The sequence below is a fragment of the Camelus ferus genome, chromosome X (genome assembly GCF_009834535.1).
Source record: "Camelus ferus isolate YT-003-E chromosome X, BCGSAC_Cfer_1.0, whole genome shotgun sequence".
NCBI classification, from domain to species: Eukaryota; Metazoa; Chordata; class Mammalia; order Artiodactyla; family Camelidae; genus Camelus; species Camelus ferus.
Window position 1 is genome coordinate 95,629,016 of NC_045732.1, and position 22,869 is coordinate 95,651,884.

The window sequence follows — 22,869 nt, forward strand, 5'->3', positions numbered from 1 at the left end:
TTCTTTTTCAAAAATCCTTCCAGGTATTTTTATGTATATGCAAGCGAATACAGACGTATTATTCCCTCCCCTTTTATACTTTTGATAGCATTTAGTAAGTACTGTTCTGTAATTGGCTGTATTTGTTTAAGAATATAAAAATTTAAATAATGGTGTTAAATCTGTTTCCCCAGCTGGGCTGAGCTTGAGAGCAAGAGCTGTTATTCATCCTTGTATTCCAAGTGTTTAGCACTTTGCCTGTTATGGAAGACATTAATATGAATTAATTAATAAGTAAATTAATAAAAATGTTTATCACAGAAGAGTATGTGCAAAATTTTTAATATACTTTTATTTCTGTTATATTTGTAAGCTGTAACTATTTCACCAGTCTTAAACAATATGATTTTGGTATTGATTGATCTTTTTTATGTTCAGAATGGAATGTATTAATTTGTTATTTGAGAATTTCATAAGTTTTGATTACTGTTTAGAACACTCATTTGCTATAGGGCATCCAATAATTCATTCCACAAATGCTCATTGATTATGTTCCATATGCTAGACACCATGGTTTTTTGAAGGGAAGACTTAAGAAGATTTTCCTTTTATTTTTGTTTGTTTTTCCCCACAGTGTGGTGGAGGCAGAAGGGAATGAGATGAAAAATATGCAGAGGAAGTGTTGGCTTTGGCAAGTAGGAGGGCCACCTGAAATAGTAAGATTAGAAGAGCAGGTGGTGGTAACCTTGAAAGCGGAATAGAGTTTAGCCAAAGTTTAAAACTGATGGGTCTCTCTTTTTCATGAGGGAAAAAAAGAAACTGGGCCATGGAAAATGGGAAAGGGAAGCAGTTGTTGATGAAATAATTTTGATTGATGGATCAGTTTTGTCATGAGATGCTCCTGAAGATTGTATCAAGTTTGTCACTTCCAGAATGGTCACATTCCTTGAACTATCAACTAAATTCATTATTTGCTTCGTTATATTTTCATTCTAGAAAGCTTCCTGTCACTTGTAAGCTTTTCAAGTTTTAAGTGTCTAGACTTCTTATGTAATAATCTCATCAGAAGAGTTTAAGATCCTGTGTAATAATTGTTTTGAACTTGTAAGCATTTCATAGATATAAATTTCCAGAATGTTAGAGAATACTGATTAGAAGGAGAATTAAAGAGGAAGGAAAGTAGTAGAATTGATTTTTCAAGAATTGTTTACTTTGACTATGAAAACCAGATAACTTCTTCTATCAAGGAGTTAGCTATTACTCTGTTAGGGTCACTGAGACAGATGGCATGAGACATTTCAGGGTATTACACCAAATTTGATATCTTAATCCCTAAACTGATAATGAGCCCTTCAAAATCTGAAATAATTATTCTCTATAAGAAGAGTTTTATGTACTTGAAGAGTACGTTAAGAGTTTTAATGCTTATTAGACTATTACTATAAGATGAAGATGTCTATACTATAAATGTTAAGCATTAATACAAAATCTTAATACCCTCTGGGAGAATGCCTAATCAAAGTAGCCCAGTCCTACAGTAAAGTATATGATGAATGTTGTTGTTTACATGGATCCATTTTGGATATTTGGGAAATAATTTTTTTTTTCATGATGTAACAAAGCTACCAACATTACGAGGGAAATTACTTAAGATGATCCCTGCCACCTTTTTCTCCCCTTGTAGGCGTCTAACCAAGGAAAATGTGAAGCCTTCTGGAAGACAAATTGGGAAGTTGAGCCACAGCAATCCAACCATTTTGTTTGATTATGTATGTTTTGAGGTTAATATTATTTTCAGGGATTTTTTCTTTTCGTTGTCTTTAAATCAGCACAAGTGGAAATGGAATGATGTAGTTTTAAAAATACTTGGTAGTTTTAGGGAAAAAAAGCCTTTAGCAAATAAAACATTGTCTGGTTATTCTAGAAACAATTTAGTATGCAAACACTTAACACATTGATCTACTTTTCTAGTAATATGTAACAGTGCTACTGTTATAAACAGGCTACCTAACATTGCTTTGTGCACCACATTTTGAGTTACAGAAACATTAATAAAGAGATGTATTATTTGTTGATTTTATTTTTTAGAAACATTTGAACAGCATTTCATTGTGATTCAGATGTTACACTTCCATATTTAGAAAGTTCTAAAACACATTTGACATAAGACTAGCCTCTATAATTCCAAAATTATAGTTTGGATGCCCTGGAATTACTTCCTAATTGGAAAATGTAGCCTAAGAAAATATTTTCTAAGGAAATGATAGAATAGTAGGTTTTATATAAATACACAATGGAAGGAAACTAATTTTAAGCATTATTTCTTTTGAAAAATAAAAAGACTAGCCATTATTTAGTTAGCACAGTAGTTCTTTTTTGATTAGTTAATGCCTTTTATTCTTTGTTGCTGTCTTCCAGATCTTGTCACAAATACAGAAGTATGATAACTTAATAACACCTGTAGTAGATTCATTGAAATACCTCACATCGTTGAATTATGATGTCTTGGCCTGTATCCTTTCAAGTGAAATAATTCATAGATTTCACATTTCATAGATCTTAATGGTGAATGTTTTATTTTCATTCTAAGTTCCTTTAGTAACCATCTGAAGTTGATTCAGTTGGCTGATCTGAAGGTTGGCCAGTTAGGACTTTGTGTGTGTGTGTGTGTCTGTGTTGTACATAGGGAGAGACAACGTTAAGTTTACTAAACATCTTTGATATAGGTAGAATGTATCTTGCTGAAATATGGAAAGGAGGCTAAAAAAGAAAAGTTGGTACTACAGTGAATGTATTTTTCAGTAATTTGTAGTAGCCTGAAACTAACAATTTTTTCCCAACGGGTGGCATTTTTTGTTGTTCTAGGGGTCTTTGTTAGAGACATACCAACTTAAAGTTTTTTCTTAATGTATGAAAGATTGTATCATTGAAGCTTTAGCTAATCCAGAAAAGGAGAGAATGAAACATGATGACACAACCATCTCAAGTTGGCTTCAGAGTAAGTATTTTTATTCTTCCAAGGATGAAATTTCCATCTGTTGTAACTGCCATATTATGTATTCTGTTACCTATGGTAAGAGCCAGTTTGTCAAGAGCTCTTGAGAATATCTAGCCATTCAGCTTGTTCTACAGAGAGTCCAAGTCCTTGGCTGTTCAAGGATGTTCATGTACTTACTCCTTTTCCAACTCAAGAGGCCATTATTGACTGTGATAGAATTTGGGCACGGATTACTGGGGAGATGAAAATTCCCATCCATTCTATTATGTTATAGGAATTAATCTTAAGGGAACTATTCCCCTTTCTCTCTTTTCCATTCTGAGGTTCTAGTCTTCTTAAAAGAACAAAAACTCGGTTGTTTAACAAAAAACCCTAGCTTTTTTTTTTTCTGTTCCTTGTACCGTGGATTTCTAGCATCCAGTTCCCTTTTCTTTCAACCTGTTGTATCTCCGATAGCTGAATCTTGCAGTAGTTCCCCATTGCCCTTTGAAATCTGAAATAAATCATACAAGTAAGTTCTTTTGGAATCAGGTCCACCCTCATCTTTTGCCCCTCCTTAATATTTTAGGTTCCATTAATGCTGAACTTCTTCCACTTTCCATGGTCCTTTTACATGTTAATTCCTCTACCTGGGATACCCTCCCATGCCCACCCATCTCCTCTCACACGTTTTCTACTTACTCATTAGAGTTCAGCTTAGAGATGTGACCTGCAAAGCTTTCCCTGTTAACACTTCCACCCAAAAGTCAGAATAAGGTGCCCCTCTTCTGTACTTCCATAGAACCTTTTATGCATCACAGTTATTTTAGTTTACTTTTCTGTCTCTCTCACTGGTCTGTAAGCTCCTTGAGGGCAGAATCTGTTTTGTCCATTATCCTTTAGGTGCTGAGCAAATAATTGTTAAAAAGGCTGCAGATCACTTGTTTTACTAGGACCTCCTCCTCTTGTCTTAACTGGGGTTTTCTCCCTACTCAAGATATGATAAGGACTATTGACTAAAATTGGTCTTTTATTTGCTTCGTGGTCTGGCAGTGTTTCTTTGTCCCTCCACAACTAGTGACATGTTCCTAGATAAAAGATTTTTTTTTGTGACTCAAACATTTGAAAGGCAGGTGTTCTGTTGATCATTCAGGTTTACTGAGTAATCTGTAAGATTTTATTGTGGCTAATTAATGTCACAGGCTATGGAACTAGGCTTTGTAAATTTGAATCATTGTTCTACATCATACCAATTGTGTGACTATGAGCAAGTTACATGATATATCTGTTCTGAATTTTCCTCATTGATAGGTTTATACCTACCTGAGATGATTATTGCAAAGATGAAATGAGATAATTACATAAAGTGCTTAATAGGGTGTTCGGCATATGTATGCTCAGTAAATATTAGCTATTATTTATAAAATTTCATTCAGTGGCATCAGCAATACAGTTTTTCCCACCTCATTTTGTTTTGGAAATTGAGTTGAAGAAATGATACTTAATGTTGTGCCTTTTGTTTTATGAACTATTTTTTAAAAGCCCTATTTTTTTTTATTTCATATAGGTCTGGCTAGTTTCTGTGGTGCAGTTTTTCGTAAATACCCAATTGATCTTGCTGGTCTTCTTCAATATGTGGCTAATCAGCTAAAGGCAGGCAAAAGGTATTCATAGCAAATGATATATAAATGAAATTCAATAATTAGAGTACTTCTGGTGGTATTGGGATATTGAGATTGCTGTTATCTTAAAAAACTACTTGTTGGTTGTAGGCTTAAGTACAATATTTTTTCACTTATTTATATGGAATTCTTTAATTAAAAGAAATTATAACTTAATATATAATACATTTTTGCAGAAAGAAATGTAATATTGAGGTATATATGTAACTCATTAAAAAGACTAACTCATTTTGACTACCTGTTAGGCTTTTGAAAAAATGGTTAATATGGTATATTGTGTCTCCTCTTATGGTAAAACATATTGCACTATTGATTATGCTACTGGACAGTAATTGGCCTTTACATGGAGCATTTGGTAGGAATGTGTTTATTTTGAGGGTGTATATAGTATCTTTAAAGCGTGGTTATTTTTTGAATTTAAACTTTAGAGCTATGTAAAGCTAATTCACCTTTTGGACAGTGTCCTCTTTTCATACTGAGTTTTTAAATTTTGTTCTGGACCAATATCAGAGGCTTAGAGTTTGAATTAGAATGTATATTAAACCCCATCAGCATAGACTAACTAGAATCAAAGAACTGGAAATTGTTTTCCAAAGCTTTCTGATAGAAGCGAACAGAAATCTGTAAAGCTATCGGGTGCCACAAACAAGTATTACCTAAGTAATTCTTGACAGATTATTTTGGTTTAGGGAAAACTTTTAAAAAAAAATAATAGTTAGGTTTAGGCTTTTATCAGCATCTATCACTTGTGTTATACTCATCTATTGACCATTCCTATACATTTTACTCTTCTGTGTCTATATAGGCCAGGGGAACATCACATTTATTTTTAAGTCTCTAGCTCAGTTTTCTGTATTGTGTTATATAGCTTTTGTGATCATCTAATTAAAAGATAGTTTAAAGAAAAAATAAAATACTTCACTGATACCTGCTGCAAACTAATTTGCCTGAAAGCCCTCTTATTTTCAAAAACTGTTTAGGGAAACAAGGCAAGCTGAGAGTAAGCACTTAATAAGAATCTTAGAAAGCTGTTCCTTTGTCCATTAACTTGTGTCTTGGGTATTCCTAGCTTTATGTTCGGAAAAACATCTGTATTTGTTTTGTAGGAAAGAGTGTTTTCACTTTATCTTCATTACTTAACTAATAAAGGAAGATCTTGAAAGTTATAAGGTATTATTTCCATAGACAGTCCTAAACTTTGAGAATTCAAATGCATAACTGTTAGCACAGGAATAAATATGCTTAAGGCTGGCCAGTAAACTGTCATCTTAGACTCAAGTACCACAACTTGGAACTTGGATTCCCTTTCTTTTTTTTCTTTCTTCTCTTCCTCCCTCCATTCCTTCCACGTGTGTGTGTGTGTGTGTGTGATTGTTTAGAGAGGTGACTCTATACCATCAAAAATATATATTGACCATCCTGCACTGGAGGACTAAAAAAATGCTGTGAAGGACATTATAGGGTTGGTTGGCTGATAAAAATGAAATATGACCTGTAGATTAAAGTATTGCATCAGTGTTTGGTTTACTAAAGTTGATAACTAAGCTGTGGTTATGTAAGATAAGAGAATAGCTGTATTCTTAGGAAATACATTCTTAGGAATTTTAGGGGTAATTAGGAATTTTAGGTACCTCTAAAATGATGTTACTAAATGAGTTACTCTCAAATAGTTTAAAAAATTGTATGTGTGTGAAGATAGGGAGAGAGAGAAAACAAATGATTAAGTGAACAGGAGTAAAAATGTTAATACTATTTGAAGTAGTGGTAAAGGGTATGAGTGTGCTTTGTACTGCTTTTACCTTTGTATCTTATATGTAAATTTGAAATTATTTCCAAGTGAAAGGTAAAATAAACATATTACATCGCCAAATATTTCTCAGTATAGTTCTAAGAATGCAGTTTTTCCTTAGAAACCACTTCAGCCCCTTCTCTCCCGTATTTATATAGAAAGGATTTAGGAATTCTCAGTATATTAATTATAGTTTATTTTTACTTTTATGTTTGAAGTTTCAACTATAGGCTGTTTCTTATTTTTCCTAAATAGTTTTGACCTTCTTATATTGAAAGAAGTGGTACAAAAAATGGCAGGAATAGAAATTACAGAGGAAATGACAATGGAGCAACTGGAGGCCATGACTGGTGGAGAGCAACTAAAAGCTGAGGTGAGAGTTGCTATTTTTGTTTATTAACTTTTAAAATTCAAAATGTATGCATGCTCATAGTAAAGAATTTAAACAGCACCTAAGTACATAAAGCTAAAGTCAAAGCCATACATACCCTCCTTAAAATCGTCCCTACCTCACTTTTTAAAATTGTAATATATTATTTAAACCTTTTAAAAAAGCTGAAACAAAGTATAAAAGACAGTAAGTAATACATCTGTAAGGGAAATAAGTAGCAAATCTTCTGTGGTCCTTGATATTCTAACTGGCATGAATCTGAGCACATCTGTTGTTGAATCTGCTCCACACTGACTAAAGAATAATCCTTTATAAGGGACTGCAAGTTAGGAAATGGAAAATATGTAGAAGTTTAAAGACAATTGACCTTTATCTTTAAGCCAGTAGCAGTAATAGTGTCAGTACAATAAGTTTGTGAAGAGAAGGAAGGAATGTAGAGTGTATCTTCAGGATTGTAACTAAACTTTTTCTGTGTTGTTTTTCAAATCAGATGGCATGTGGTAGGCTGGTAAATTTATGTCTTGTCTTTTGCAGGGTGGTTATTTTGGCCAGATCAGAAACACTAAAAAGTCCTCCCAGAGATTAAAGGATGCACTATTAGACCATGACCTTGCTCTTCCTCTCTGTTTGCTTATGGCTCAACAGAGGAATGGGGTAATCTTTCAGGAAGGTGGAGAGAAACATTTGAAACTTGTGGGAAAGCTCTATGATCAGGCAAGTTAAAGTGGCCTTTGTGTTTCTGTGAAATTTTTAATCCTAATAATGGAAAGTATAGAATGTGATGTAATTTGAATGTGTCATTTTTGCACATCATGTGAATATGAAACAGCCCTAATATAAAATAGACATTCTGGAAATAGAGGTTGTTTCTTTGCCAGTTATGATATATAAGAGATGGCTCTAGGAGATGTAATGATATGTATAAGGTTTTCAGTTAGGTAGATAACTTCATGTTGTTTGCTCATATCTTTTCTGGTCTCTGGAAATCTGGAATTTCAGTCACAACAAAGTAGATGTGATCTTTATTTATAAAATATATTTTAAAATATTAAGCATCAAAACCTAGGATTAACGTACAAAATGTGTTTAACTTTCACCAATTATATTATAAGGAAATAAAAAACATCACATATATTTTATAAATAAAGTTTATTTTTTAAGGTAAGAGAATTGACTTGTAAATACATAGAATTTTTGTATGTGAGTTAGGTAACTATATTTTGCTACTAAAAGTCATGAATAATAGCTTGGAACTTGAGACCTTGGTTGACTATTAAGGTCTTAGATTAGTCAACTTTTCAGGACCTTGGTGTCTTTTTTTGTAATATGACTATATGATTAAATTTGTAGATTGTCTCCAAAGTTCCTTCAAGTAGTAAAATTTGAATTCTTAATTGTTAATCAAAATATTGTTAAAATGACATGTTTCAATCATTTTGGAAAATGTTTTATTGCTTTTGTAAAGTGGTAGTACATTTGTATTTTTTTGTCTTATTTTTTCAATTTAGTGTCATGATACCCTGGTACAGTTTGGTGGGTTTTTAGCATCTAATCTAAGCACAGAAGATTATATAAAGCGAGTGCCTTCAATTGATGTGCTCTGTAATGAATTTCATACACCCCATGATGCAGCATTTTTCTTATCTAGGCCAATGTATGCACACCATATTTCGGTAAGTATAAGTATCTTTGGCCATTCATGAATGATTCCACATTATTTCTTAGCTGTTTTATTTGTAAATATGTTTTAGTTTGACATCGATATAGATAATGTCTTTTAGAGAGTTACTCTTGTTAATACTCAGCTCTGAGCAGTGGACAATGAAAATACCCCTTTGAAAAAGTAAGTCTTACTAATTCTGTAATTTTACTGTTACTACACTACCAGTTGTCCAAGTTGATATCTTATGAGTTCTCTAGAACTGTAGTTCACAAGCATTAGTTTAGGTCACCAGGGAATTACTAAAGAATCACCAGGGAAGCATCTTAAAAACTCAGCCCCACGTCCACAGATTCTAACTTAGTAACTTGAATGGTACCTGGGGATTTTTGTTAGTGTGTTTGTTTTTTTTAATCAAGCACTAGGTGATTCTGATGCAGGCGAACATATGTCATTGTGAGAAACACTCCTGTTGAATACAGAGAATCCTGTTTCCTCAGTGACAGTATCCCTGTCAGATACTTGACTTGCTCTTATGCGTACTGCCTTGAAAGAAAAAAAAAAATAGACTGACAGAAAGACTTAACCACCCCCAAACGCTCTTGCACTCTCTGCTATATAACTTCTAGGAAAGGAATATTCATGTTTCTTGTTTTATTTCTCTCCACCGAATTGAAACAACTAAAAACAAACAACAACAACAAAAAGCAAACTAGAGCCTTCCTGAGCAGGTTATCTCGTTAGTGACTGTACTGAAGTTCAAGTAAGGATGTGGGGGAAGAGGAGTCACTCTGCCTCCTCTATCTGCCACCTGGACTCTTCCCTGCAAAACTGTGACCTCTAATAGGAATTTACTTTAACTTTTCACCCAGGGCCATGGTCAGAGTTCTGATTGGAAATGATGGTACTTCCCCACTCTGACTGGAACCCCAGCATATTCTTCATTTTTGTGTAGGCTTCGATTCTAGCCCTTCTGTTTATTTATTGTTGTTTTAAAGTCTGTACTATGCAAGGCTTTCACTAAGATTTTGGGGGAAGATCTTGGTCCTTTCTCCTAAACTAGGATCCCTTCTTTGTTCCCAGTAGAGATATAGGGCTGTGTGGTAGAGGTGTGGAAAAAGGCGCTGAGAAATTTGGGGTCTAATTGATCATTTAATCAACCATCAGCTGTTAGTGTTTACATATCAGCTGCTGCAGTCTCACACTTACCTCTAACAACTAACTGTTAATTGATTCAGTTATCACTTTATTAGCATTATGCGGCAATACTGTGCTATACTCTCTAGAGCGAAAAAGGGACTAAGAGAGTAGGATTGGGCCTCTTTTACCCCCTTTAGAATCTCTCAATCCAGAAAATTGTTTTGCTCTCTTTGTGTAGTTATGTCTTGTGTTGTCGCCCCACCCCACAGTAGATCAGTCTCAGCTATACAACAGGGGACCTGATTTCTTGAAGGACTGAGGTGGGAGAATTGCTTCATCTCAGAAATTCTGACCTGCCCTGTGCTATACTGAGAAGTGAACACACTAATCAGCAATGTTGAACCCTAGCAAACAGGAACACCTGGTTGCCTGAGGTTGGCTGAACTTTTCCAGGTCAGAAATGGAGCAGGCCATTCATACCAACAGCTCCCTTTTCTGTAGCCTATATAAAATATTGTCTTTATCATTTAAGAGGTAAAAATATCTAAATAAAGAAATATCATTTCACTCTTAGGGTTGGGTGGAAAACAGAAAACTATACAGAGGTGGCTATACAACCAAGTCAGCAATAGGCCACTGTCTGGAAAGGGAGTTCCTTGGCAGCCTTGGTTACACAGGATTGGGCATCCAGGCTTCCCCAGGGATCCTTACTTTTGCTTCTTGGGTGAAAGCCTCTCAAAGAACCTTCAATGAGAGAGTATGAGTATTGGAGGGCTGCTCGGTCCCTTCTATAAATTGACTACCAGCAGGCTCTCATGGGAGCAATTAAGCCAACCAAACACTGCTCAGGTTATTAGGCCAACAGGAGCTTTTTGAACAGTAATTAGAAGTACAGCACTAACAGTGGATATCAATTCTGTAGATCTAGTTCCCCAGGTGTCTTGAGATGTAGACCTGTTATGGTTCTCCATTTGACTGAAGATGTGAGCTTGAAGAGGGGTTAAACTCACTTTAGACAAGGAAATATTTATCCTAGGCAAATATGAAATGTAGCCATCTTTTCTGATCAAGCCTTTTTTTTTTTTTCCCCAACCAGATAGGAATTATGGGTGTGCCTAGCAGTAGAAGTCACAGATTGAGAACCAAAGGATTGGGGAGATTGGGGCTATCATAAGACATTTTCATACCTATAATCTAATTTTCAGTTTTAGTTGTTGAGACCCACCTTGCAACACTGGTCTGAAAGAAAGGCTTTCCCCCCATTCATAGTCTAGATATTGCTCAAATCAGGTAGCTTAACTATCTTAAACAGGTAGTTTCAGCATTGTTTTATTCTGTTTCATTAGAACCTTAGCATTGTCATTCCACTCACATAGATTCCTATTTATTGTTGTCAATAGGACCCATCCTCAAAATTTTAAGTCTTTCTCATTCCAGCTGCTATTCTCTTAGGTCTTTGGTGTAGTTGAATTGGAACCTCTCTCATAAGTAATATTTTTTTGTAACTTGGTCACTGGTGTGATCTCAGTAGTAATCAGCATGCTCTCAAAAATGGTGATAACAAGAGATAAATTTTTCCACTTCTAAAATAATTTTTATGGTTCTCAGAGCCTGCTTGAGATACTCTGTGGGACAAAGAGTAGTTGGTGTGCCTTCAGTCCAGTGAGCCTGTGGTATAGTGTCACTCAGGAGGGATGGCAGCTTGACTATAAGGAGCCAAGACTCTTGCCTATCATGATTTAGAACTGGAAGTGGAACCTTTGACTTCTGACTTTCTAGTTCTGGGTTCCATGTTTAGCACAAACTGTGAATGATTTAATTGCTTTCCTAACATAAAGAAGCAGCTAATTTTAGATCTCCTCTTAGGTTCATGTTCAGGGATGATGCCTAACCCACATAATTTTCTGGATGAGTGCTTTCATCTTAAAGAAACTGAAAGACATGAGACAATTGTAGCATCTCCATTTTGTATTATTTTCTTTTTTACATTTCACATACATTGTATGAAATAATATGTACTTTCCTCCCATTGTGCTTTCTCCCATTAAGGGTATGGCATTCCTTAAACATTCCCCCAAATTAGGATGAACCAATCAGGCCAAAAAGGCTGTAGTAAGTCAGTTCCCACATGCTTTAAACTCCAGTATACCATAGCAATTCATAGAAAATCTTATTTAGCTTAGCAGTCGGGTGACCAATTGGTCCTGATTTGCCCTGGACATGCCCAATTTTAGCACTGCAGTCTTGCATCCTGGGAAACCCCTCGGTCACTGGCAAACCTAGACAGTTGGTCACCCTACTTAGCAGTCTTACGGTAATGGTCTCATAACCTTTCTTTATGTTGATCCAGCTTCTTAATTCACAAATCGTAATAGCTGGTAGGAGCTACATGTAGTGATAAAACATTCTGTCTTGGTTGGCTGTTACTAGTTCCACTCTGCCCTTTACTAGTGTTAAGACCCTCTACTTGATTCCCTTGAATATCTCAAAAGCAGGAGTGGAAACTCTACATGTTCAATTCTTGATGCAGCAGTGAGAGAGAGTAGGGTGGGGGGAATGGAGAGGGTGCACGCACACACCTTATTCACTTACTCAACAGGTCAGATGCAATAAGAATCTTCTGAAAAGTTCCTAGTGAACACACAGGACTAAATATTGAAACAGCTTCCAGGGATGATTTATCTTAAAATAAATGTTGTTGGTAGGAAGTTAGAATTCCTACAACAGGTTTGATTTGTCATCCTCTGATTCTTGGAAAAGGATCCTAGGTTTCTGTATGTACTATGAAAATAAGTGCTATAAATTATGTTGTGTGTGTGTGTGTGTTTTTTTTTTACTTTTTATCTCCAGTCAAAGTATGATGAACTTAAAAAATCAGAGAAGGGAAGTAAACAGCAACATAAAGTTCATAAGTACATTACATCATGTGAAATGGTGATGGCTCCTGTCCATGAAGCGGTGGTTTCCTTACATGTTTCCAAGGTCTGGGATGACATCAGCCCTCAATTCTATGCCACATTCTGGTCATTGACAATGTATGACCTTGCAGTTCCGCATACCAGCTATGAACGGGAAGTCAATAAACTTAAAGTCCAGATGAAAGCAATTGATGACAATCAGGAAATGGTAGGTTTTTATTCTACTAGGTCAAGTACAACAACTTCATGGTATTCAGCATTATCCATACTTTGGAATTGTATTATCTTAGGTTCCTGTCTTGTTGCTATCTAATATTTTCCTAAGTGGGTTTGGAGTTGACCTCTCTCAGTGGGTGGGGATAGCAGGCTTGGTGAGTACATGGAAGTTATGATCAATCAAAAGGTATTTGACCCTGTCTGTCCCAGGTATTTGAGTTTGCTTTTCTGCTGAACGCTGTGTTAGCAACTTGAAATGATCTATGTGACTCCCATTGCAGGAGCAATAGGAGTTCCCAAAAGAATTCTTTGGGAGAAAGCTTTACTGAAGAGGCAAATCTTAGACTGGGTAGGCCTTCAGAATAAGTTAGGTTTGGAAATATGGAGGCAAATTGCCCACTCTAGAGCTTCAGCAAAGGTGTGAGGTAGTCTAAGGTTAAAAAACCTCACTTTTACTGTAGTGAATCTGCTTAGTGATAAATTTGAGTGGTTAAGAATGGGGCCAGATGATGTAGAGTAGTGATAGAAAAGAAGACTTGATAAAACTGAGAGCTATTTTAGATTCCTGAGTGGGGAAATGATAATGGTAAAAATTGGTACTTAAGAAAGATTACTCATAACAGTGGTATGAAGTATGTGTTTGATAGGGGAAGGGACTGGTATTAGGTTGGACACCAGCTGGGTGGCTTTTTGGGTAATTCATTGTGAAGTACGGAGAGCAGAGACTGGTAGAGGTAGCAGGACTGCAAAAGAGTTGCAATTGGACTGTTGGGAAGGTGAAATAAGGATCAAAGATGACTCCATGCCTCAGACTAAAAGTACCAGTGTTGAGAAGGCAGCCGGTTTTGATAGTGTATGAAGGCCAACTTTGTCTTAGATTTGTTGAATAGAGGTAAAAGCACATTCAAGTGGACTCCTAACCACCCTTGTTGAAGTAATTTGTTCAGAATGTCAGCATATGTCTCTTTGAATTTTTTAATGAAACGAAGGGGAGGTAATGTGCCTCTAGTTAGAAAAGTATCTAACTTATACTTTGTAGCCTCCAAATAAAAAGAAAAAAGAGAAGGAGCGGTGTACTGCCCTTCAGGATAAGCTTCTTGAAGAAGAAAAGAAACAGATGGAGCATGTACAGCGAGTTCTACAGAGACTGAAACTGGAAAAGGACAACTGGCTTTTAGCAAGTAAGTTGTTGGAATTGTTACATTCCTGCTGCTGCTCAGTTACAAAAGCAAACCTTTATAACTTTGGCAGGTGTTGAAGTGTATTATGTTTGTATTTCAACTCAGTGTTCACTATCCCATTCTTTGGTTATTCATCAATGCAGAGTTGGCTTCACATGTTCACTGAAGGAACCGATTTAATTTGCTGGTGAAATTAATGAACTTATAACTACAATATTGGCAGCTTATCATTCAACTTTTCTGTATAAAATCATATTTCTGGAGAAATTATAGGTAGAAAAATGTCCACAGAGTGAAAATGAAAGTCTTATCCCAGGCATGACCTTTTGGTTACAAACTATAAATAGTTTGTGGTTTTATAGCATTCTCTACACTAAAGTTTATGTTGTCATGTTTAGTGGCCTTGAGGCACTTGAGGAAGAAGTTTACCACTTAATATATTCTTCCCTTATTTTTAGAATCTACCAAAAATGAGACCATCACAAAATTTCTACAGCTGTGTATATTTCCTCGATGTATTTTTTCAGCAATTGATGCTGTTTACTGTGCTCGTTTTGTTGAATTGGTACATCAACAGAAAACTCCAAATTTTTCCACACTTCTTTGCTATGATCGAGTAAGTTCTTTTTATTGCAACCTTTAAAAAAGTCTCACACAAAGATAGCTAAACATTATAATCTGTAGAGGTATTATTGTGTGTGTGGTTAAAAGCATGAACTCAAGAGCCAAGTGCCTGAACTTGAATCCTAGCTCTGCTACTTTCTAGCTATATGATCTTTGGCAAGTTTTTTTTTTAACCTCTCTGTGCCTCAGTTTTCTATCTGTAAAATGGGATGATAGTATCTGCTTCATAAGATTGTTTTGAGGATTAAATGAGTCACTACACACAAAAGCACTTTGAATAGTGCCTGATACATAATAAACACCCCTAGTTAATCCGTTAACTCAATGTTTGGGTTTATATGTTTGTGTAATAGATAGAACTCTCCTCTCCATTCTTAACCTTCACCCCCCTCAAAAAACAACAAAAAGCTTACACTTTCACACATGTATAAAAGCAGGGATGCTTTTTAGTGTGGTCATTCACAGGTTTTTGCATCTGGCCTTTTTCTTAATAATGAATTTACCGCATTTTGTTGTTTAAAAATATAATATGTGTTACAGCCTGTCAGCTGCCTATTTCTGGTTTCTATCAGCCTCGCCTCTGCTTACTTTCCCCTTAACCCCAGTAATACCTATGGCTGAATCTTTGTTAAAGAAGTTATGATGTAATAATAATAATGTTAGTTTTTTCTTCTGTCATTATAAAGCAGCTTTCTTTATAAAAGTGTTTACTGTTGTTATTGTTGCTTTATGAATGTGCTGTTTCCTCACAAAAGCCAAAATCTTTGAAGGTCTCTGGAATTGTGAATATAAAAGGGGAAGATGCATTTTGACTAAAGTTACTTGTTTAGTTGATTATGATTTGCTATAACATGATCTTTTAATGTTGAATTAATTTTGACCTTGATTTATTTTTATTTTTCAAACATTTTTTTCTGTAGGTTTTCTCTGATATAATTTACACAGTTGCAAGCTGTACTGAAAATGAAGCTAGTCGATACGGGAGATTCCTTTGCTGCATGTTAGAGACTGTGACCAGGTGGCACAGTGATAGAGCCACATATGAAAAGGTATGACTAGTAAATACTTTTATATTTTGCCCATGTATATAATGACCACTTCCAGTAAGCTCTGGGTGGTTCAGTTTTAAAAGAGAAGCTGAGTTTAAGATTCAGTTGTAAAATAATGTTTAAAATTTAAGCACAATTTATTCATTTTTAAAAAGTGCTGTATTTTTTATCTATCTCAAACTAACATTCCAAATTAATATCCTTGAATAAGCTGAATCTTTCTGAGAAAACTACCTATCATTCAGATACATAACATGTTTTCAGATGGCATCATTAATCTAGTCTACTTAAGTTTCAGCTTCTGGTGTTTTGGAGGATGGAATTTTTCTTTAAAAGTGACAGCCTTCCCTCCCCTCCCTTAGGAATGTGGAAATTATCCAGGATTCCTTACTATATTACGGGCAACTGGATTTGATGGTGGAAATAAAGCTGATCAGTTAGACTATGAAAATTTTCGACATGTTGTACATAAATGGCATTACAAACTAACCAAGGTAAGAAAAAAGTTATATTTCTCAAAGGTGTTTTTTTCTCTTCATACTTACACTTTCATAACAAATCTTAAAATGTTTGTTGTAGGCATCGGTACATTGCCTTGAAACAGGCGAATATACTCACATCAGGAATATCTTGATTGTATTAACAAAAATACTTCCTTGGTACCCAAAAGTTTTGAATCTGGGTCAGGCTTTGGAAAGAAGAGTGCATAAAATCTGCCAAGAGGAGAAAGAGAAGAGGCCAGATCTATATGCATTGGCTATGGGGTAACACAATTATACTTTAATGTGATTTATGAGATTAGATTACCGAAGGATTCTGAAGACTTTAAAATGTTTTACAGTGTTGAAGTTTATCTTCTGCCTTACTTCAGGAGATTATGGGAGATTATGCGATCATGTTCCCACAGGCTGGTGAGAGTTGTCACTTCTGATTATCAGCTTCCGGTCTATACTGGATGATAGTTTCAAAAGTCATATGTCTTGGTTTGGAGAAAATATAATTTTATCATCAGTTGAGTTATCAGATCTTCAACAGTGAAAAAAAGGCATCTTAGTTGAAGGGTTAGTTAACATTGAAGTTTTTATTTTTAAGAAAGCATCTATAGTTCTCTATAAAGACCTTCAGGAAGTTACTGAAAATTAATATTTTTTATTCTCTGGAACCATGTAGCAGTGTGAATAACTTGCTAATTTTATTCTTTTAAACCCCATGTTTGTGCTTTTTGATTTGTATTTGTATATTTAAACACTTTGTGCGACTTTCAGCTACTCTGGGCAGTTGAAAAGTAGGAAGTCATACATGATTCCTGAAAATGAGTTTCATCACAAAGACCCTCCTCCGAGGAATGCAGTTGCCAGTGTACAAAATGGGCCTGGCGGTGGGCCTTCATCATCATCGATAGGAAGTGCATCTAAATCGGATGAAAGCAGTACTGAGGAGACTGGTATGCTTATTTGTAGAAATTTATAAATAATAAATTTTGTTTCAACAAACTGAAATGTTTTGTATCACATGACAAGTAAAATGCTGGCTTAGTATTACTTTTTTATTCCATAAGTAAGAGTATGTAACTGTCAAGAAGTAATCAGCCCTTTGTTTCTAACTAATCTCTAATCATTTTGCTGTGAAATTGTTGTTTATTTACATCTAGGGGCTTGCCAAATAAAACCTTACCTTTATTTCAGATAAATCAAGGGAGAGATCTCAGTGTGGTGTGAAAGCTGTTAATAAAGCTTCTAGCGCCACACCGAAAGGGAATTCAAGCAATGGAAATAGTGGCTCTAACAGGTAGGAGCACCGTGCTATATACCAGAATCCTGTATTCTTACACAATTAAGCAGCCTCATTTGACATGAATGAAACAGGGTGATAGTTGAGCACTATGAAAGTCATTTATGTTGGACTTAGGAATTTTGTATGTACTGCTATTTTGATGCGCTTACCATCCTCATGTTTTACATGCTTTGTATAATGCTGGGACTGACTTTTTGTTTCCCTTGCCGGAATATGCAGGGGAAGGTAAAGGGTGAAGCTAAAAATTTTTTTTTAGGATTGAATGTTTGCTGTGGACAGTCTGGGTAAGGATAATTAACTTAAGAGTAGCCTACACTGATTTAGACCAGTGGTCTATTCAGCTAAGTAATCCAGTTCCTGACAGTCATAGCACCCCTGATTGGCTTATGAGATGATTTTGGTTGTTACTTTGTAATCCTGTATGGTTATGGCCACGTACAGTAAACGGGCCTAACATCCCTTTAATCATTCTTTTTAATCTGCTGTTCATGAATTTGGTTATTATTTACTGGATAAAGAAGTACTTCCTTTTTACTTGTCTTAAAGTAGTTTTCAAAGGGCTACTCTTAGTTCTAGAATTTTTGAATTCAGTAAGAAACCCTGTATGATTTATAACATTGAATATATTTTTTGACCATTTGTCTTAAAATCTCATGTTTTTATTCTTTAGCAGCAAAGCTGTTAAAGAGAATGACAAAGAAAAAGGGAAAGAGAAAGAAAAAGAGAAAAAAGAAAAGACTCCAGCTACTACTCCAGAGGCCAGAGTACTTGGTAAAGATGGTAAAGAAAAACCGAAGGAAGAACGGCCAAATAAAGATGAAAAAGCAAGAGAGACGAAGGAAAGAACACCTAAATCTGACAAAGAGAAAGAAAAATTCAAGAAGGAAGAAAAAGCTAAAGATGAGAAATTCAAGACCACTGTGCCCAATGCAGAATCAAAGTCGACTCAAGAAAAGGAAAGAGAGAAGGAGCCATCCAGAGAAAGAGATATAGCAAAGGAAATGAAATCAAAGGAAAATGTTAAAGGAGGAGAGAAAACACCAGTTTCTGGGTCCTTGAAGTCACCTGTTCCCCGGTCAGATATTGCTGAGCCTGAAAGGGGCAAGTTTGTCTTTTTTTATATTTCTTTACCTTTGGTTGTTGTAATGTGTAGTTGGTTCTTGTCTTGTTCTAGCAAATTATCTAGGCACTTTACTAGGGGGAACTAATACTTGATCACCTTAGAAGTTGATGATTTTTTAAAAAGTGTTTGAAAAAACTGGAAATAAACCTTATTGTGATTATTTCTTTTTGTCCCAACAGAACAAAAACGTCGCAAAATTGATACTCACCCTTCTCCATCACATTCCTCAACAGTAAAGGTTAGTATAGCCTGAGGAAGGCAGCGTCCATGTTAGGCTCACCTGTTTGGAATACGTGTCCTGACTTCCTTCAAGTCTTGTGCCAAGTATTCACTGGAGCCACTGGAGGTTTTATATTGCATTAGAAAATGAATTTTTTACATATTGGTGGACTGATATTTTTTCCTATTGAATATTTTTATTATAAAAATATTAAAACTTCAAGGACCTAGCACTAATTTTCTAGTGTTTGAAAGTGCAAGAGAAATTTTACCCAGAAGTGCCTCACTGCTTTACGCAGTCTTTTTTGGAGTGCAATGGTAGCTACAAGCAAATGAATCTTTTCAGCAGAATGAAGCCTATTTTTCAGCATAAATATTGAAGAATATATAGCACTGAAGACTTCCTGGATGATACAGGATAAACAAGATACCTCTGAATTCATCAAGCTTCTTGATGTGCATCATACCGATATGTGCCTTCTAAGAAGGAGTCTTGAAAGGAGTTCCATCCTCCTTGGTGATCAGTTCTCCTGTAGTTGTGTATATTAAGTGAGCATGCAGCTTCTGTTGTATCTTCCCTTGGAGGTTTGTTTATACCCATTGGGTTCCCAACAAGTCGAACCTTGCGTTACGATAAAAGCAGATGTGGCATCCAATCCTACCACCCAGCAAAGAGAAACCCCAGGCATTCAACTGCAGCACAAAATCGTGGGTGTAGCCTTCTTGAAGACTCAGGGTAGCCATTCCTTGCTCCATATTTAATTTTAATTCTAAAGTCATCTAATTTCATGGAATCTTTGAATTTGCAGTACGTTGAACTTTTAAAACTGTAAGTTAACTAATTCTTCATCAAGAGCACTGTGGTGGAATACCGTAATTGATTTTGTTTTTTTTCTTTTTTCAAGTGCTTTTTTTCTGGGAGGTATGAGATTCACCATTAGAGACACTACAAAAAAAAGTGATTGCTCTTTTATAGAATACATTTTGTTCTCTTGTTAGTGTAATGCCACTGAGTTTTCTGGCTAGGATAAAATATGTGTATACTTATGGTAGTCACAAGTAAAGTAAAATTTAAAACCTCCCTATTAAAGAAAAACTATGAAAATACTAAGACGATGTTGTTCTTCCACAGTGATCTCCACTATTTTAAACTTTTTGTGGAGAAAAAGTTTTGCTTTCTTAAGCCTCTTTACATTACCTAGAGCTTAACATTACCTATAGCTTAAGTACACTGTTATGAAAAATGTGGCATTGACATTTATTTTTAAATTCTAAGCAGGTAAAGATTTTTATTTGTTCCATTGAGTATATATAATTTAGGTTTTTTTTTTAACATTACAATTCCATCACATAGTTTTGCTTTTCTTTTTTTTTTAAATTGTTGATATTCATATGATAATGACATCATGAAATTTATCCTCACAAGAAGTAGCTGGTTTATTTCCAGGTTACAGCCATACTTCCCAAAGTTCCTCTGGGTTCTGAGAACTATGCCAGCTCACCTGTCATCTCCATTCATTTTCTACAGGACAGTCTCATCGAACTCAAGGAGTCTTCAGCAAAGGTTTGAGTCTTTTAAAATCATCATGCCTAAGTGAAACAAAGAAAAATTCTTTACTTCAGTTATTTAGTAGATAACCCTCACTCTAGTAAATTCAGTAAGCTAGGGGAATAACCTTTAAAGATACTTACCACAAACTGAAACAATGGATGACAATGGTCCCTTTAAATGAAATTGTTACAAAATGTGTGTAATGTGGCAAAATTTCTATAATCTCTCCTTGCTGTTATGCATTATCCTTTTATGTTTCAAAATCTGGAAATAAGTTTAAAGTTTGGGGAAGGAGTTGTTGGTTTGTTTTGGAGAGTAGGCTTACTTAATTTCTCCAAACAAATCTGTCAGGCTATTTTCTAACTTTTTAAGGTAACCCAAAAGACCAAAACATAAATCTGATGCATTCACATAACTGTTTTAAAAACTGAGCCCATCTCAATCCATAAAAGTCTTTATATCGTTTCTGCTTAAGCTGCCTTTTTGGTAGTTGTGGCACAATATCAATAAATATGGTTAATGTAAACTAATCATTCTCCTTGAGTGGAATACTTAACTTGATGGTTGTATTTACATGTCAGTATGAATTCTTGCCTACTAGTCTACTTTGAGTATTCTGCTACTAAAAATGTGCAGTTTGTGTATCTTATTACAGAGTTCATTTCATTATTATAGTTGAATTGTCCAATGTTCATGTTATTTTGTCTTTATTATTATAAAATTTGTACCCTACTTCACTTTGATTCTCTACTTTGCTTCCTCTTATATCTGCTAAATATGATTCCTTGCTGGTGGGCCAATACAAAATGAAATTTTGAAACAAAGCCATTTGACAGTACTAACTGCTTTTAGAACTATAGCTTTATAATGAAAATGTCTTCGGGTATTGGGGAAGTAAACGCTATTTTTTTTAACAGTTTAGATTAGCCAATGTGCCTGTGTCTTAAATTGTAGCATTGTTTTTAGGATACAATGTATTAATCAAAAGAGAATCAGCTGTACTGTGAATGCTTTCTTTTAAAGTAAAATTTTTATTGGCTAAATTAAATATGTACTCCAATATAGTAGGTTTTCATAACTAGTTTGGGATTATGTATGTCAGTCCTAACCATCAGTGGCTTGTGTGGGCTATTTTTTAAATTCATGGGTTAACAGTGTTATCTTGTGAACATTTATTTCCTGAAACATATTTTGAAGCAGTTTGAAACCTGCTGTTATAGTTAACTGGATTTTATGGTCAATGATGAAAATTATGGTTCCTTACATTTGTGAAAGCCTTTTGAAAATGAAACTTATGAGATAAACATATGTTATCTCATTTCATACTCATAACAGTGCTGTGAGGTAGATAGGGCAGGTGGCAGTGTCTTTGACAAATAAGAGACAAAAATTTCTTGATCTTTTCCCAGTAGCATGTAACTTGTTAGTATCAAAACTTGGACTAAAAATTAAAGTTTCTCAGGTGTTCTTACCACAATAAAAAAAAAATGGCAAAAAAATTTATGGTTCCTTGATTCTTAGCACCCATTTCAATGGTAGTTGAAAGGGTTCTTAACTCTTTGTGTGTTTGTCTTGTTTTTTAAATTATAGTGATTCAAGGTCAATCTCCCCACCCCACCCCCCTTTTTAAAAATATGGTAATTTTGTAAGTCATTTAAAATACAATAGATTTATTCCATATTCAACCAGAAAAGTTTGAAAATGGCATATGAATACACTTCTAAAATTTGTGACTCATACCACATCCTTAGTGCTTAATATGGTACCTGTTAACATGACTAGGTATTCAGTAAATATTTGAAATTAATTCTTAGGCCTTTGGACTTGATAAAGTATCCACAGTTTACTGGTCTGCATAGTAGTTGATATTGATTTTTTGTGTGCCTACTAAAGTTTAATAGCATATGAATGTCTTAGAAAAAAATTTTATTGGATTTTGAGTGATCTCTAAAATTAACGATCTATATGCTAACTTTTTAGAGGATTTGAAAGACATGTCTGTTTTTTCAGGCTATTTTGTCACTCCATACATATAAAATTGTTTCCCTGCTTTAGTTTAACATTTTGGGAATCCTCTTTTTTTTTAAAAATTAGTTACTGTTTTTGCTTTGTAATCCATGGTTAAAAGTAATACATGGACTTTGCTTTTCAAGTGGAATCCATTGAAGGGAGAAAAATCTAGCTTAGTATTCAAATCTTTTCTGTCAGTTCACTTTCTGTTTCCAGTTGGCATATTTCTAGTTTTGGTCAGTTGTGTTTACACCGAGCAGTCCTAAGCAGCTACATTTGATAAAGTGTGAAATGCATGTTCCTTTAAGCCAAGCTTCTTTGTAATTTAGGAGGGCAGCAACAACCACCTCAAAATAAAATTCAGCTTTTAATTCTGTTCATCATCTTAAAACAAAGATTTACAACCAAATCCAAGCCTACATGTGACACCATCTTTATATATTACAGCCTTAATAAAGTCAATATAGCAGTGGTCTCTTAAACAGATTTTGAAAATCAGTCAAATTGTTTTTTGGATCTAGTGATCCCAATGTCAAGAATAAAAGCAAATTAAAAAAAAAAAACA

At 34.9% G+C, this 22,869-nt stretch overlaps 1 protein-coding gene across 9 annotated transcripts in view; it reads left to right on the plus strand.

Moving 5' to 3' along the window:
* Window positions 1-22,869, plus strand: part of THOC2 (THO complex 2) — a 69,210-nt gene that overhangs the window by 32,619 nt on the left and 13,722 nt on the right. For 4 of the 9 annotated variants that reach the window (XM_032475764.1, XM_032475768.1, XM_032475763.1 and 1 more), the window contains exons 9-26: window positions 1,664-1,760; window positions 2,398-2,491; window positions 2,897-2,977; window positions 4,524-4,620; window positions 6,683-6,800; window positions 7,353-7,532; window positions 8,327-8,491; window positions 12,469-12,744; window positions 13,792-13,933; window positions 14,392-14,549; window positions 15,478-15,606; window positions 15,969-16,100; window positions 16,186-16,370; window positions 16,872-17,050; window positions 17,292-17,394; window positions 18,071-18,501; window positions 18,703-18,761; window positions 20,190-20,306. In XM_032475764.1, coding sequence (XP_032331655.1) covers window positions 1,664-1,760; window positions 2,398-2,491; window positions 2,897-2,977; window positions 4,524-4,620; window positions 6,683-6,800; window positions 7,353-7,532; window positions 8,327-8,491; window positions 12,469-12,744; window positions 13,792-13,933; window positions 14,392-14,549; window positions 15,478-15,606; window positions 15,969-16,100; window positions 16,186-16,370; window positions 16,872-17,050; window positions 17,292-17,394; window positions 18,071-18,501; window positions 18,703-18,761; window positions 20,190-20,306 — 2,743 coding nt within the window. Of the gene's footprint in view, window positions 1-1,663; window positions 1,761-2,397; window positions 2,492-2,896; window positions 2,978-4,523; window positions 4,621-6,682; window positions 6,801-7,352; window positions 7,533-8,326; window positions 8,492-12,468; window positions 12,745-13,791; window positions 13,934-14,391; window positions 14,550-15,477; window positions 15,607-15,968; window positions 16,101-16,185; window positions 16,371-16,871; window positions 17,051-17,291; window positions 17,395-18,070; window positions 18,502-18,702; window positions 19,292-20,189; window positions 20,307-22,869 lie in introns of all 9 variants that reach the window. The other 5 variants (XR_004318226.1, XM_032475766.1, XM_032475770.1 and 2 more) reach the window with 5 other exon arrangements.